Genomic DNA, 14,811 nt, shown 5'->3' on the forward strand with positions numbered 1-14,811 from the left:
TGAGGTGACAAGTTGGGTTCAGCGGGATCCGCCCCGGCCGGCCAGGTCTCTCCATCCCCTCAGATCCCGCTGAACCCCACTTGTCACCTCAGCACCCACTAAATTCCCCTCCAACGCCCTCAGTGCCCAGCTGGGGCCCCTCATCTCCTCAGGGCCCCCCTAAACCTCCCTCTGTTGCCTCAGCGCCTGTCTGGGTCCCTCCATTCCCTCAGGATCCTGCTGAGTCCCACTTGTCCCCTCAGCACCCGCCTGGGTCCTCCATCCCCTCAGATCCACCTAAATTCCTTTTCTCTCTTTGTGCCCCAGGACCCTCTCCCGTTGGAGGGGAAGAGCCCAGGGAGGAGGCAGCAGGGTCAGCCTGCGAGCCCGGGCGCCATGTTCTACATGAATTTCCTCATCAGCAAGCGCGGGCCCTTGGCCAAAATATGGCTTGCTGCCCACTGGGAGAGGAAGCTCACCAAAGCTCATATATTTGAGTGCAATTTAGAGACTACCGTTGAAAAGATCATCTCGCCGAAGGTACGCTATTAAACGAGAAGGTGTCTTCTGGGTGGTGTTCGTCTTCTGTGGGGAACAGAAGATGCTGTCATGGAGACTCACCTGGTTGGTCAAATTTGTGGCTATTTCAAAACCAGCGTGAGGTAAATTCCTAATCTGATTTTAATTCAGTTCTCAAATAGTATCTCCATCTCGTTAAATGACAGTTATATAAATGTTTTACCTGGCAAACTCGGTTTTTGTTCGGCTGGTGACACCGAGTGTGCGAGCGGTGCAGGCCCTGCGGAGGCAGAGACGGGTGGTGCCTCCCCAGCGGGCTCCGTCCAAGGGCAAAGGAGGTTGGGAGGAGGGTGCTGGGGGGTGCTCTGCATTAACAGGGAGCTGCCCTGAGGCGAGCGGCGCCGTGCTGCGGGTGCGTGCGTGCTGCCCGCTGCGCCTGGTCAAATTTGTGGCTATTTCAAAACCAGCGTGAGGTAAATTCCTAATCTGATTTTAATTCAGTTCTCAGATAGTATCTCCATCTCGTTAAATGACAGTTATATAAATGTTTTACTTGCTACTTTACTCCTGGAGATCTCTGGCGTACTTTTATGTACAGTGTAAGGAAATACCACCACAGAATATTCAGATGTGTTTTTCCACACACTCCAGGGAGCGCTCTGCGGGCACCGCTGGCTGAGTACAGTCCCGCATACGATCCCACGCAGGATCCTGGCACCTGGGTTTGAGCTGGTCGTGAGGCAGCACGAGCCCCTCAGTGCCGTGTGGTAGTCCTGGTCTTTTCTGTGGGGACTTTGAGTACCAGCTGCAGGTGTCGTTCACTTGCTCCGGTTGGAGCGAGTCCAGAGGAGGCCACGAAGATGCTCAGAGGGCTGGAGCCCCTCTGCTGTGATGAAAGGCTGCGGCGCTCTGCGTATCGCGGATGGGGTATGACTCAAGCCCCAGTGCAGGCAGCCAGGTACCCGTGACTCATGACTTTTGGCCTCGCTGTTGCAATTGCATCCAAGGGAACGCTTTGCACTGTCACTAATCGATGGCTCAGGAGATCCAAGGCTTCCAGCTGGTCCAAGCAGGTTTATTTTCTCCATGAAAATACCTGCTTGATATTTGGTAGCCGGAATTGCAATGTCTCGCATGGGTTATGATTAACAACATTGTTAAATGATATTATTCGGAAGGGTTTTCCAAGAGGTACTAGTTAAACACCCTCTGCTTTCCCTTGCATGCTGTCCTGCCGAGCACGACCACGCTGTGTGTGCTTGGTGCAGGAAGACTTTGCATAAATAATGGCATAGGGGTGGTGTCTGCTCACTTAAACAACCGGTGTCAAATGCTAGGGTAGGCGCAGCTCCTTTCTGTCCCAGGATGAGTTTGTTGGCAGCCGGCTGAGATGTTTTAGCTGAAGTAAGTGCATCAGTTGAGGACTCGCGCTTTGACATGGCAGTGGGTACAACAGAAGCAACTGCAAGTTCCAGGCTCTGAAAATTCATTTCTGTTTACCATCGTCTGCACCAGTACCAAGCCCTGTTGGATTTCGTAGACCTCTGTACTGCTCTGTGTTACCAAAATGCTGTCACTACTGTGTAATATTTTCATTTGATGTTTTTGCCAAAAATATTAACTTCTGAACAACTTTTTTAAACCCTCAAAGTTTACAATAGCTCTGCGAACCTCCGGACACTTACTCCTAGGATTGGTGCGAATTTACCACAGGAAAGCAAAGTACCTCCTGGCAGACTGTACTGAAGCTTTGACAAAAATGAAGACAGCCTTTCGCCCGGGTAGGTACATAATTCTGCATTTTTCCCTCTGTGTCCTTTACAGCTCTCACTTTAAAAGTTAATTTTGGATATTTTGGTTAAATACGCATTAGCAATCCCAAAGGAAATTGAACATTCTAGTGCCTGCTGCTGGCGTTCAGTCTGTCTTAATGCCATTTCAGGCCTTTGACTCCTTTAAAAGAAGCAGTATCTCAAGTGAACTAATGAGCAGAAGCTTAAATCCAGCCTCCGTTGCTAGATAATTAGTTTTAATTTCTGATGACACCCACAACATGTCTAACCGCCTGTTAGTGCCAGATCTGACAGTGCGCTTTGAGCTCTAGCCATGCAGCCAGCGAGGGGGGAGCAGGGATGACTGGATCCTTTTCCAACCGGCTGCACGCCTGTCGTGCTTAGGCGACAAACGGGGAGGCACTGTTGTTTAAAAAAAGGCTAAGGAGGGGATGCCAGTGTTTATTGCCAGCCTTGGGACCCCGTCTGTTGGCAGAGTAGTGAATAACTACATTATTCTCAGCGGTACGAACATGATTAGTTAGTAATATTTGAAAATATTTGGGAATCTCTAGAAGCAACACTCAAGTACACAGCACTATCTGTTTTCAATAGATGCTGTAGTAGCTTATAGAGGGCTGCACGGCACAGGAACAAGACACAGCGGCCACAGCTGCGGCAACGGAGACTCCAGCTACATACAGGGGGGAAAAACACCTCTATGGAAGTGGTAAAAGGCTGTCGAGGGATGCCGTGCATCTCCATCACCATGAACAGTCACAAATGATCTGACTTAGAAATTAACCCCGTTTTGAGCAAAAGGCTGGTCCTGATGACCTTTGGAAATCCCCTCTCACCCGGATTGTTCCGGACCCTCTGACTGCCAAGTATTTGCAGTCTCGCTGGGTAATTACTGGATGCAGAGGAGCCGTGTTACAGACACCGGCGAGACAAAGGAAACACGGTAATTCATTTGAAGTGGTGTGAAAGACCCTGGGCTGGATGTCAGCTGTGAGAATCTTTTGGGGACTTAGAGCAGCTGTTCGTAAACCCGATGTGTTCCCAGTATGTGAGGACCTGTAGCAGCACACTTTTCTGAATCTGTCTGTAAAAATACGGCTTCTCAAGCACATGTAAATTAAGGATTTTGGTTTGAAGTCCTGTTGCCAGTGTGTCCGAGCTTTACCTTGTTGTTACTTTAGAATGGCAGCAGACCTTCCTGACACGTTTCCAGTCTTATTATACATGCTTGGGAGAAGGTTACTTTTATTCTGTTGATACTTATTTTATGTTGTCTGTCTCTTTTAGGGCTTCTTGACCTTCCAGAAGAGAACGTTGAGGCTGTGTATCAGTCTATTACGTTACCTGAAGAATTTAATGATTTTGAAACACCACTACCTGATATAAAGTAAATACTTCTCTGGTTTTACTTCATTAGTTTAGTATTTTTAGAAGTAAGAGATATCCTTGTTGTTATGTGATCAAGACTCAGGTTGAATAGTTTTGATTTGATAAGCAAATCCTCCTGAATTCTGAGTCAGCTTTACAAGGAATTGTGCTTTTGTAGACTTCCTCAAGGTCTGTTTAATCAAGAGACCCTTCCAATGAAATAAGGTATTGCACCTGGACTCCAGGATTTTAAATTGTCTGAGTGAAGCCTGCAAACCACTTGCTGACCCCAAAAGCAGGTATAAAATTTAGTATAAATCCTGCTGTAAGACCAAAGGAGCTCTGGCTAGTAACCTTGCAACACTGTGCTGTTCCCTTGTGTAACTGCATTTAATTTCTGCTCTGTTGCTTTTCGGGGCTGGCGTATTTTATCAGCCGTACTCAGCTTGGCTCCCGATGAAAAGCCGGCTTATTTCTTTGGCTTTTCTGAGGTGAATCAGCATTATCGTATTAAAACTGATCAAAAGCAGGAGGCCAAGACACAACGGCGATGGCTCTGATGCTCCCAAAGGTCCAGGATAACAGACTTCCACTGAGGAAGTACCTCCTCACAAATACAGTTTGATGGGTCTGTCAGTGTTCAGTGTTTTGTAACGTGATATGACTGGTCCCAGCGCATCAGTGCGGTAAGGCCTCAGCGTGCCTTCTCTCCACCCGATACGCGGAGGATGGTGTTACGCTAACTAGGTGCCTTCCATGTGATGAGCGTGTGGCATATAGCAGGGCTCAGACGTGAAAAAATGGTGGTGACAGGACAAGGGGTAACGGGTTTAAATGGAAAGAGGGAGATGGAGATGGGACATCAGGAAGGAATTCTTCCCACAGAGGGTGGGGAGCACTGGGACAGGGTCCCAGAGAAGCTGTGGATGCCCCATCCCTGGGAGTGTCCAAGGCCAGGCTGGATGAGGCTTGGAGCAACCTGGGCTGGTGGAAGGTGTCCCTGCCCATGGCAGGGGGTGGGACTGGGTGGGCTTTGAGGGCCCTTCCAGCCCAAACCATTCCCTGATTCTATGAAACATCACACGAGCCCAGGCTCATGGGCAAAAGAGAGCAGAGAAATAGGAAATATGGATAGGAAAATGGGTGCTTGCCTTGTCCTTATGTCTGCTGTTTCTCGAGGGGTTTATTTTTTTCACCTTTGCTCCTGGAATTCCAGGTGCAGGGAATGTTTCAGAGCTGTTAGCGAGGTGCTTTCCCCTCCCTTGTTGGCCTCTCCCTGCTCTCTCCTCTTACAGCTACCGCAGATTCAGTCGTCACCATGCCACATACCTTGGTGACCGCACAGGAGCGTCGCGTAGCGAAGGCGGCAGCAGCCTGCTTGCTTAGAGGTGTGGGTTGTAATTAACACAGAGCACCTGTTTTCTATATGCTTATTTTTATTTTTTAGGGGAAAATCAAAGCAGTGAATTTTATCAATAAAATCTGCGATGGTTCGAATGCGAATAGCTCTGGGGAACAGTTCTTCCTCTGCGGAAGTGAGGGTCAGGCGGGGTACTTTCAATGCCACAGAAAACAGAAGCAGTCTTGGGGGTTTGTGAGAAAACATCAAGATTAAAGAGTGTTTAGAAACAAGTTTTCACATTCCAGCTAAGCGGCCAACCGGTTTCGGTTCACCCTGTGTTTTGTATAATGTTTTTTCCATCAGTGCCATTGACGTTGCTGAACATTTTACCTTGAATCAGAGCAGAGCTGAAGACATCACACTTACAGAGGATTACGAAAGCAATGTACTTCTCTGTGCTAGAAACTTTGGTGAGAGAAGTTGAGAAATTAGAAATGTTCTATAAGGAAAAATGTGCTTTATGCAACATTTTGTACGGTGTGAGTCCTTTCCACGCGTGAAAAAGCGATTATTAGAAGTGCGTTTGGTTCATACTTGTGCTGATTGGCCTCTCGTACTGTCTTGTGCCTAAGTGTTTCTGTAAGAACTCTGCCTAAGTAATGCTGTCGGAGACAGAATCAAACCCAACACCTCCTGCATTTCACTGAATTAGCTCAAACTGTTTATTGTTTATTCCATTTGAGGTACGGGATATCTTCCAGTCTTTTAAAATTTTTTTGAAAAATTAGGAAATGGGTAAATATGTCAACAGTTCACACAGATGAAGCATCAGAGATTCTGTGTTTATCCAGACAGAGAACCAGACACGCTAAGCGAACAGCGGCTCTTCGACGGCGGCGCCTTAACGGGCAGTAACAGTCTCGTGGCTGACCAGAACTCTGCGAGCGTGAGGGGGGACAGGTCTCTGCTGCAGGAAGACACCTACTGTTTCGAGCAGGACTGTTTTGGAGACGAGGAGAACGCTGCAGACATGATTGGTAGGGTTTGCCACAGATACACAGTTAGTTTCTTTCCAAATATTTTTGTTCTTACAAGAAAAGAAAGCAGACAGCCTGAAAGTGATTGTTTCCAAGGATAAATTCTGTGGGTTTTGTTGTTTTCATTCTTCCCCTTGTCACTAAGTCTATGATCACTGAGCCACTGCCAAGTAAAATTCTATTAAAGGAGATATTTCAGGATTTTTAGAATTAAAGGCATTTTATGTACACTTAATGTTTACCAATTTAATTTATGTTTTCAAAGGTGAAATACTGAGTCATTTTTACTTTTATTGTGTCATAACAAAGGCAGCAAAGTAGCTTCTACATCTTCATAATTTAGAGTATTTACATAAACCTTTATAGATTTACACCTTTTAAGCATTATCAATATCATACCTTCCAAAGAAGAGTTGGCAGTCTCGAAATGAAGACTGACGTTCTCCTTTCTGTGCTGTTGAAGTCGACCGTATCGCTGACGGCCACCTGTGGAAGCTCAGCTTTTCTTGTTTGCAGAGAACTAACCCTAAATAAGTGACGTTCGGCTGTACTGGGCAATTTCATGACTGTTACAGCTTAGAATGATTGAAACCATGCGCTTTGTGCTTCAGAAATCCTGCTGAGGGATGAGCAAAACGGCCTGAACAGCCTGGGTAAAGATATTCTTGACACGGAGGAAGAGCATCCTTTGTCACAGGATCTGCCAGAGGACAGCCCAGCCAGTGAGTTTGCCGCGTCCGCTCCATCTTGCTGACACGCACCCTCTGTTCCTGTATTAATGCCTCAAGTTACTCCCATTCGGCCTTGTACAACGTCCCCTGGCTTTTCCCTTTGTTCCTGTCTTTGGCTTTTTTCCTGATACGCTTCACCCACCATTTTAGATGTAATTGAATTTGATCTAGGAGTTCTAGGGTGACCTGGCATTGCTTTTAGATGATATCCTGTGGGATACGCTGTTGATCCACCCTGCTGCTCAGGCAGTAGGATAGCACTCTGCGGGGAAAGGAGACAGAGTAAGGCTGTGCTCTAACCTGGAACTTCACCGAAGAGTGATCCTGGCTTCCTATTTCAGCCACCAGTGACACTTCCGTAGTTCATACAGGTGGTGTTAGTCATCTTGTGATCTGATACTGATGAAAGACATTAACTTTCGAAAAGTGTTTCTGGATTAATTGTTTTCTCTCTTAAATCCTTCAGCTTCAATCCTTTTTGAAGCTGTTACTTCAAAACTTCCAGTTCTGGAACAGCTTTAAAGGGAAACCGTGGCACGTAACCTCTCCTTGGGCTAGCTCTGGTACGACCCGTTCCTTTCATGCTGACAGGAACGTCCCCATTACCGGAACTGCAAACAGAAACGGATTGAAACAAACCCCTTTTCCCCTGAAGCACTTTTTGTCGGGTCGGTTTTGCTCATTCTGGGGTCTGATCCGTCACACGCGTGTGCTGGTTCTGTGTCAGCCAAGGCAGGCGTGCGGCTACAGCAGCAGCACTCGTGGTTACGGGTTAAATTCATTGTGAGATTATGGGCAAAACCATAGTTATCTAATTCTGATCTTTTTTTTTCTGATACCGTTCGCTGTCATAAGACTGAGAAATTATTCCATCTTTTACCCTTTTTTTTTAATTTGGGTTACATGCTGGATTTTTTCACAGTCGAGTGCAACTGCGCAGACACCGCCATCGAAAAAGTAAGCCATCTCACGAGTGAAATGACCCTTCTGTTGAAAGAAGAGGAAGGATTTGTGCTGGAGCCCGTTGATGAGACAGGTCAGAACTTGACCGGTTTCCTGCGGAATGTTTGTGTTACTGGGTTTGGTTTTCTTCTCGTTACCAAAAATATTTGCAAACCAGATCACTCACTTTCGATTTCACCTGCTCCTGCCATCAGATTTTACGGTAACTATTACCCAAAACCACTGTTGGGTGTTTCATCCCATCTGCCCAAACCTCTCCATGCGGTTTCGTGCAGGTACCAACCCAAGCTTGGCCGCTCTGCGGTTCGGCTGGCTGCGCAAGCCCAGCCTGCTCACGAGTGTCACTGCAGCTTCCGCCGGAAAATGTTCATGCCAGTGGCACATCAGTGATTTTCCTGTGTAAAATGACAACCTTTGCAAAAGTTTGGTTTGTGAACTTTTAACTTTAATGAGATCCAAAAAGCAGAGTGTTTTTGTTTCTTCTGTGAGTAAACCTTACGCGTCAGCTGTCGTGTCGGTGGCTGTTCGCCAATCAACAAGCTGACGTTGACACTAACACTGAGAATACTGGAATCTTCCAGCCTGCCGAAACAATATTCAGGAAGTTGCGGCTGTATAACCAATCCATGTCTCTTTTGCATTCGGTGTGTGCACCTTAATTAAATCGCTAAAGGATTAGACTGGGAAATACTGATGTTAATTATGAGGTAATGAAACCTGTTGAGTACATCAGCAGCTCTTGGAACAACTAACTTCCTGATGGATTAAAGAGAGCTTATTCAGCCTTATGGGCATATCATGTGTTCTCATTAAGTCCTCACGTTCCCGGTTCTTCAGTATAATAGTCATATGTCTTCCGTAATCACACACGTGAGCTTCCGGCACAAAGACTGTAGTGGATGAAAACTTTTGGAGAAAGGGTCCATGCATTTGTCCTTTGATTGTCAAGTCTCTGTGGGGTTTCAGGAGGTCAGCAGCCTGTCCATTTGACTCACAGTGCTTTGTTGTGTGTGAACACACCTTCCTAGACATTTATTTTTAATACTTGCTCTCTTTAGCTGTCACCCATCGGAAAAAAAAGAAAAGAAAGAGGAAGTTGCTTGTGGATGTAGAGAAGGAGCTCAGCTGCAGCACCATATACAACCAACTTAACAACTGCATGGACACCCTCACGACGCTGGACCTTGCCCCCCCGACAAAGAAAATGATGATGTGGAAACAACTTGGAGGGGTGGATACGCTCCTATCCCACGCTACACAGCCTGTGGTCCACGCCACGCTGCAAATGGTAAAGATCAACTCCTCGGGGGGTTTTGTGCAGATCCTGGGGTGGGTGCACATCCGGGATCCAACTTGGTTTGCTGTGAGCTCCTAGGAGCTGCAGGTGCATCGCGTCATCGGGACGATTGGTTTGCAGAACAGTTCCTTCAGCTGCCTGATGATTATTTGCATACTCACTGCTAATTACTTCATCAGAAAGATCTGTAGAGCTCATGGCTTTACCCTCCCGCCCTCCAACATGTAAAAAATGGCAAAGAAACTTGAGGGCAGACGTTTCATGTCACATCCTGGCACCCAACTGTACACTGGTACACAGCCCTGGGATTTCTGTTGATTCTTTTCCTACTTTCAACTTGGTTTTATTATTTTCTGGTTTTTTTCTGCTCTGTAATCAGTATGAGACCACATCTTTCTTCTACATTTACTTTAAAGGTACAACAGGCTTAAACATTATTATTGTTGTTGTTATTTCTTTTTAAAATTAATTATTTTTTATTATTAATGGCTTTGGGAAGATGGCCTACCAATTTATTTTGTACTTTCCCAACTGGAGATGAAGCTTCCAGCTGGAGAGCACTCAGGGACTTGGCTTTCCAAGAGCTAAGAGGTTCCTGGTTGCTCTGTCCCTTTGGCTAGCAGGGTGGGCCAGGGCAGACCACACTTTCCTGTGGCCCTGGACCTTCTGCACGAGACAGACTTGTTTCATGGAAATATGGTCTGTCAAAGCCTCTCGTGCCCGCACGTAGTGTCTGGCAGCTCATTCAGAGAAGCCGTAGATCTAGAGCTGGTGCTAAGATAGAGATCAGCGTGCATAGGAGGTGATAGGGAGAGGCACAGTGTAAACGATGTGCAGCAGCTGTAGGTTAACTGCACGGCCGTGCAGCCTGCGGAGGTGTGGGAGGCCGGGTTTCCAGGCAGACAGCTGCCGTTACAGCAGCACAGCTTCACCACTTAGAGTCGAGGTGCAGAATTACAACTCATTACAACTTGGAATTTCATCTGTGGGGATGAAAAATACACACCAGTAGACAGGGAGAGAAATCCACACACGGATAACGGGGGTGTTCCTTTCTTTAATCCTTCCTTCCTGGCTGGCATCAAGGAAAAATGATCCAAGCTGTTTCAAAGATGCTTCTTCATGGAGTTCAGTGCCAAAGTTGAAGCTGCAGAAGGCTGTTACTTAACAAAAAAGCAGATTTTCAGAATGACCTACTTCAAGTATCTGAATTCTGGGTTGCAGTAGTGAATGTATAGATCATATTCAAACCGTTGTGCTGATGTTTGCCAATAATCAGACACCATATTCTGCAAGCTAACAAATAAAAACCATTGTTTTCAGTTGTTTGCAAAGTGCTTCAAGAGTCAGGGGATACAGATGGACTCTGGAAGGGAAGAAGCAAAAAAAGATGCCCCAGGTAGGTGGTATTTCAGTTCTGTTGCTGCAGAATTAGCTGTTAGAAAATGTTTTCTGTTTACATGGTGTTTGAGAGACACACGCACCGTGTTTGTGTGCAGGGTTCTACAAACCAAAGGCCAAGGAAGGTAAATGTGAAGGAAATTTGTTGTTAATTATTAAAAAAAAAAAGCTTTTTGGCTTTGTAAGTGCTTTGCAGAGCTTTTGTTCCCCAGATCAGAAATGAAATGCAAGTCTCTCTCTTCCTTGTGCCATAAGGACCTGGTTTTGGTTTCACCTTTGGTTTCTCTGCCTACCAAACTGCAGATTTGCTTTGTTTTTAAAAAAAACCTTCCCACTTACTCTGAGTTTAATCAGACTGCCCTCCAAATTTCCAAATTCATAGAAATAACTTCTCTTTGTATCTTGAAGACTGTGATCTGGTTAATATCCAGCAGGAAGAGATATTCTGGTTTAGATCCCTGAGAAGGTGGTGCACCTGCAGTCTCTCCTTTGCTCTGCTGGAAATACCATCGGTATGTCTGCCTCAGGGGCTCACCAGCAAATCCCCCGTGATTCCTACAGGGCCAGCTTCTGGAAAAGGAACAACTCCCTTGGAAGGTTCTTCTTCCGTGGTCCTTTTGGGAATGATATTTATTCTGTATTTACTCATTAAAAAAAAAAATTGGGGTGTGATTTTGGCTTTCAGGCCAGCAATCCACAGTCGTTTCCTCTCAAACCTTGTTTTTAAACCTTGTGTTTTTGTTAATACAGAGATGCTGCTGGTAGAAGCGCCGAGTTACCTGCAGGAGTCAGCTAATTCAGAGACCGAGAGCAAAACTAGAAATGACTTGTTTGTGGCGACATCACCGAACGGGAGAAATGAAACCCACGGGAACTGTGGGGAAACTGTGGTGAGCAGCTCCCATACATTGTAGAGCCCCAGATGCATTCATTTGTTTCATTTTATGAGGGTCCCATACAAAACACAACAAGAAGTTCCTAATGTGTGTTTGAAAAGGGCGTTGGAGACACAGCGTTAAGCAGTGGTGTCATGAACGGTTATTTATAGGGTTATACTTGAGTAGACTCTCGCAATCAATGAATGATTAATTAAAATGTCTCTTAACCAGCATAGGTTACAGACTAATCACTCGATATAAATGAGAACTTAATATGCCATAATCCTTTTTGGACTGAGGGAGAAATCTAATCATCTTTATAAAGGATAACACTTCTCTTCCGTGTCTCAGACTCAGGAAATACTTAAGCAACAGCAAATTACCTATTTTTGCCCTTTTTCTATGGGCTAATGCAGAAGGGTGTCCTTTGGAGAATAGGAGGCTCCTTAAAGTTGAAAAAGACTGACAGAATTGGACCTGATGGCAGCCAGATGTGGGGTCTGTGCCTGTGCTGAGCCCAGGGGCGTAGATCCAGCTACAGGATGAATACTACAACGAGGTCCTTCCTATGTGGGAGCAGGTGTGGCAGGAATAGGCTATCAAATCATTTTGGAGAATGTTTATTATGATAAATAGCAGAATTAGGTAATTGAGGATCACCTTGTACGCAGGAAGTGAAACGCCTGACATGGACCTTTCTGTTCTAACAGCAGGACGGGGCGGCTTTCTCCGAGAGCTCCAACAACGGGCTGGACCGAGAAGCTGCGAGGCAGCCGGCGCGGATCACAAATGTACGTGTGCTGCACACCGACGGCTCCGGCCTCTCGCAGAACTGCGTTCTGTCTCAGAAATGCTGTGAGGAAAGCGATGGCATCGTGAACGTGCAGTGAATGTTGGTGTGCTAGCAGCATCTGTTTTGCCAGTCAGACTCTTTCGAGCTTGGTAATGAGGGATACATGTACTCCAGCATTCCAGGGTTGCAGCCTGCGAGGGCAATGGCTCCTTACCTGGAGGTTGTGCTTCCCGTGAGGAGGAAACGGTTTCTGGGGATGCTGACTCTGAAACGAGGGCAGTCTGCTCTTGGCTGCTGAGGTTAAGCCCAGAATTAAAGCCTTTTGGCTTCCTTTTTGGCCCCGACCGGTACAAATAGTGTCAGAATCCCAGTCACACGGAAGGGTTGTGGAGGTGCTTCCCCGCTCACAGGGGCCACTTCCAAGGCACCCAACGTGTTGCTGCACCGCGATCTGTCCCTTTGTCGCGGAAAGCACATAGTTGGCATTTCTGTTTCACAAAGCCCCGTGTGACCGCAGAGGTGTCAGACACCCCAGATATCCCTCGAAACACCCAGCTCCGGTTGGGTTTGGAACTGGGCTACAACCCTCATCCTTTCCGTCCTCGTGCCGTGTGACTCTTCCTGCCAGCTGCCTCACCTTCCCTTCTCTTCCCTCTCAAGGAGCTGCTGAGGAACGGGCAAGAGAGCGAAGAAATGAAGTGGAACAAAAGAACTCTCCAGCTGTTGAAGACTTTACAGGTACCAGTGCTGGGGTTTGTACCTGGATGCCAAAACCAGGTGCTGATTTCAGCGGGGCCACGTCAGAAAACCTCCTGCGTGGTGTCCTCTCCCAGCTGCTGGAACTGCTGGAAAGTGCTGGGCGTTACTGAGATGAGGGCTGGGGAACTGAGCAAGGGCTGTGCTAAAAACACGCCGGTAACACCTTCTTTCAAAGGTTTTAATGCCCTGGTGCTTCCAAGGTGCTTGGTATTTAGCAGCGCGCGTGGCCTTTGCCTCAGCAAGGCTTATTCCGCTTTTCTTCCAGAAGTCCTTGGGAAACTAGTGAAGCCATAAGGTAGGATATCGCACGGTGTCGCGACAGGAGCCAGTACAGGCTGAACTGCCCAACTCTTGGCCGAGCGGCCCAGTGCTCTTCCTTCCTTTGGAGCCGGGGGCGGGAAAACCACAGCCAGAAGTTATTTTCCATCAGGTCGGCTCTCTAATCCCATGTGCCACATGGAGAGTGGAGGAGGGCGATGGAGAAACCCGAGTGTGGGCAAGAAGGCGTGGGGGTTTGTCTGCAAAACACCCCAAATGTTGGTCCGAGCCCAGCTCGTCCCTTGTGCCAGAGTTTGACTTTGCAGCCTTCAGGGGTTTTTGAAAACATTATTTTATATGAACCTATTTCAAAGGTTCTGTGCAATTAAATACTTAAATATAAGTGTGGCCATTAAAACCCAACAAATAATAACACTTAATTAGCCAAGGCTAATGATGTGGCTGGTGCTCTGTGTCGGAAGAACAGGGATTTTTGTCGCTTGGAATCCCGCAAACCCTCGGAGATGGGCGTCATCGCGCCGTCTCCCTGGATTCGGAGTGACTGTAGATTTTAGTAATATATGTAGGTGCTGGCGATGGTATGGCAATAAAATGGGAAGAGCTGCTTGGGAAATGCCTTGATCCTGTTGGAGGAAACGGTTCCCTCGGAGCAGCGCTCCTTGGTTCAGACTTGATGGGATCTGGTTTTACCGGCAGTGAAGCTGCCCTGACCGAATTTCTCGTTCCACAGCACCAGAGGAGAGCAGGTGAGCGTTCCTTCAGTTTGCACGACCTCTGCCAGAAAAACAACCGGAAAGAAGCTGCAGCCAAGTTCTACACCTTCCTTGTTCTGAGGAAACAGTTGGTTATTGAGCTGTGGCAGAGCGCTCCCTTTGCCGACATCACCGCCACCGTCGGCCCGGCCTTCGACGCCCACTGAAATCACGTGGCATTTTTGTAAGTTAATAACTCATCTAACTCTTCATTTTCCAGCAAAAAGATTTCCTGGCAAAGCGATGGGATGCTTTGTCGAGCCGTGGGGAGCACGCAGAGCTCTCTTCCCTTGATCCCACCTCTCCGAACTGCCTGCCTTGTGCGGGTGCGCTGCAATTCCACACAATTCCCACAATTCCCAACTTGCATCATGAGGGATTTTACTAAAGTTCTTAAAATCCTTCCTCTGAGACCAGCTTTGGAGGGTCAGCCATCATGAACGGGGCGCGCGTCCGTAACAGAACTCTGCTAAGCGCTACCGCAACCTGTAGCCTACTTGAAGTTCCTCCTTCCAGGAATGTTCGGTGTTTGCTGTTTTGAGGCCTGCAAGCTACGTTTTCCGGTGGTCAGGTGGAAAGAAGCTACGCTATCCCTAGAAGACTCACGTAAACTTCAGGAAGAAACCTTATTCCCTAGAAATCCAGCAATTTTATGTTCCATGGAGCGCGTTACTTACGTGTGTACATCTATTTAAACACAGTTGTTAAACACAAATGTTACTGGTTCTTTGTGGTTTTGGCTATGTTAGGCCAAGCTTTGACGCTGTTCTGGTCATTTGGTAAAGTTAAGTGCGTTTCGGTTCCATCAGACCTGGGACGGACGGGTCGGCTGCGTGCCTTCGGTGCTGCGGAGCGTGGCAGAGCGGCGGGCATGCGGACGTTGCCCGCGCCGTGCGATAAATAACCCCCCCAAGCCGCTG

At 47.1% G+C, this 14,811-nt stretch overlaps 1 protein-coding gene across 1 annotated transcript; it reads left to right on the plus strand.

Moving 5' to 3' along the window:
- The first annotated feature begins 375 nt into the window (after positions 1-375).
- RAD21L1 (RAD21-like 1 (S. pombe)) lies at positions 376-14,058 on the plus strand. Its single transcript, XM_010154730.1, has 14 exons — positions 376-519; positions 2,150-2,279; positions 3,579-3,678; positions 5,365-5,471; positions 5,853-6,038; positions 6,650-6,760; positions 7,692-7,805; positions 8,791-9,020; positions 10,353-10,428; positions 10,529-10,555; positions 11,181-11,320; positions 12,019-12,099; positions 12,762-12,839; positions 13,870-14,058. Exons 1-14 carry the CDS (start codon positions 376-378, stop codon positions 14,056-14,058), a joined length of 1,713 nt encoding a protein of 570 aa, XP_010153032.1.
- The last annotated feature ends 753 nt before the right edge of the window (positions 14,059-14,811 follow it).

Source organism: Eurypyga helias, unplaced genomic scaffold (genome assembly GCF_000690775.1).
Source record: "Eurypyga helias isolate BGI_N326 unplaced genomic scaffold, ASM69077v1 scaffold33230, whole genome shotgun sequence".
Taxonomy (NCBI): domain Eukaryota; kingdom Metazoa; phylum Chordata; class Aves; order Eurypygiformes; family Eurypygidae; genus Eurypyga; species Eurypyga helias.

What these genes read in the sequence shown, in the direction of transcription:
- RAD21L1 (XM_010154730.1), top strand. Translation starts at nt 376, where the DNA reads ATGTTCTACATGAATTTCCTCATCAGCAAGCGCGGGCCCTTGGCCAAA. An exon ending in GGAGCCCGTTGATGAGACAG is followed by an intron (nt 7,806 to 8,790) that starts GTCAGAACTTGA and finishes TGCTCTCTTTAG; the next exon opens with CTGTCACCCATCGGAAAAAA. An exon ending in AGCCGGCGCGGATCACAAAT is followed by an intron (nt 12,100 to 12,761) that starts GTACGTGTGCTG and finishes TTCCCTCTCAAG; the next exon opens with GAGCTGCTGAGGAACGGGCA.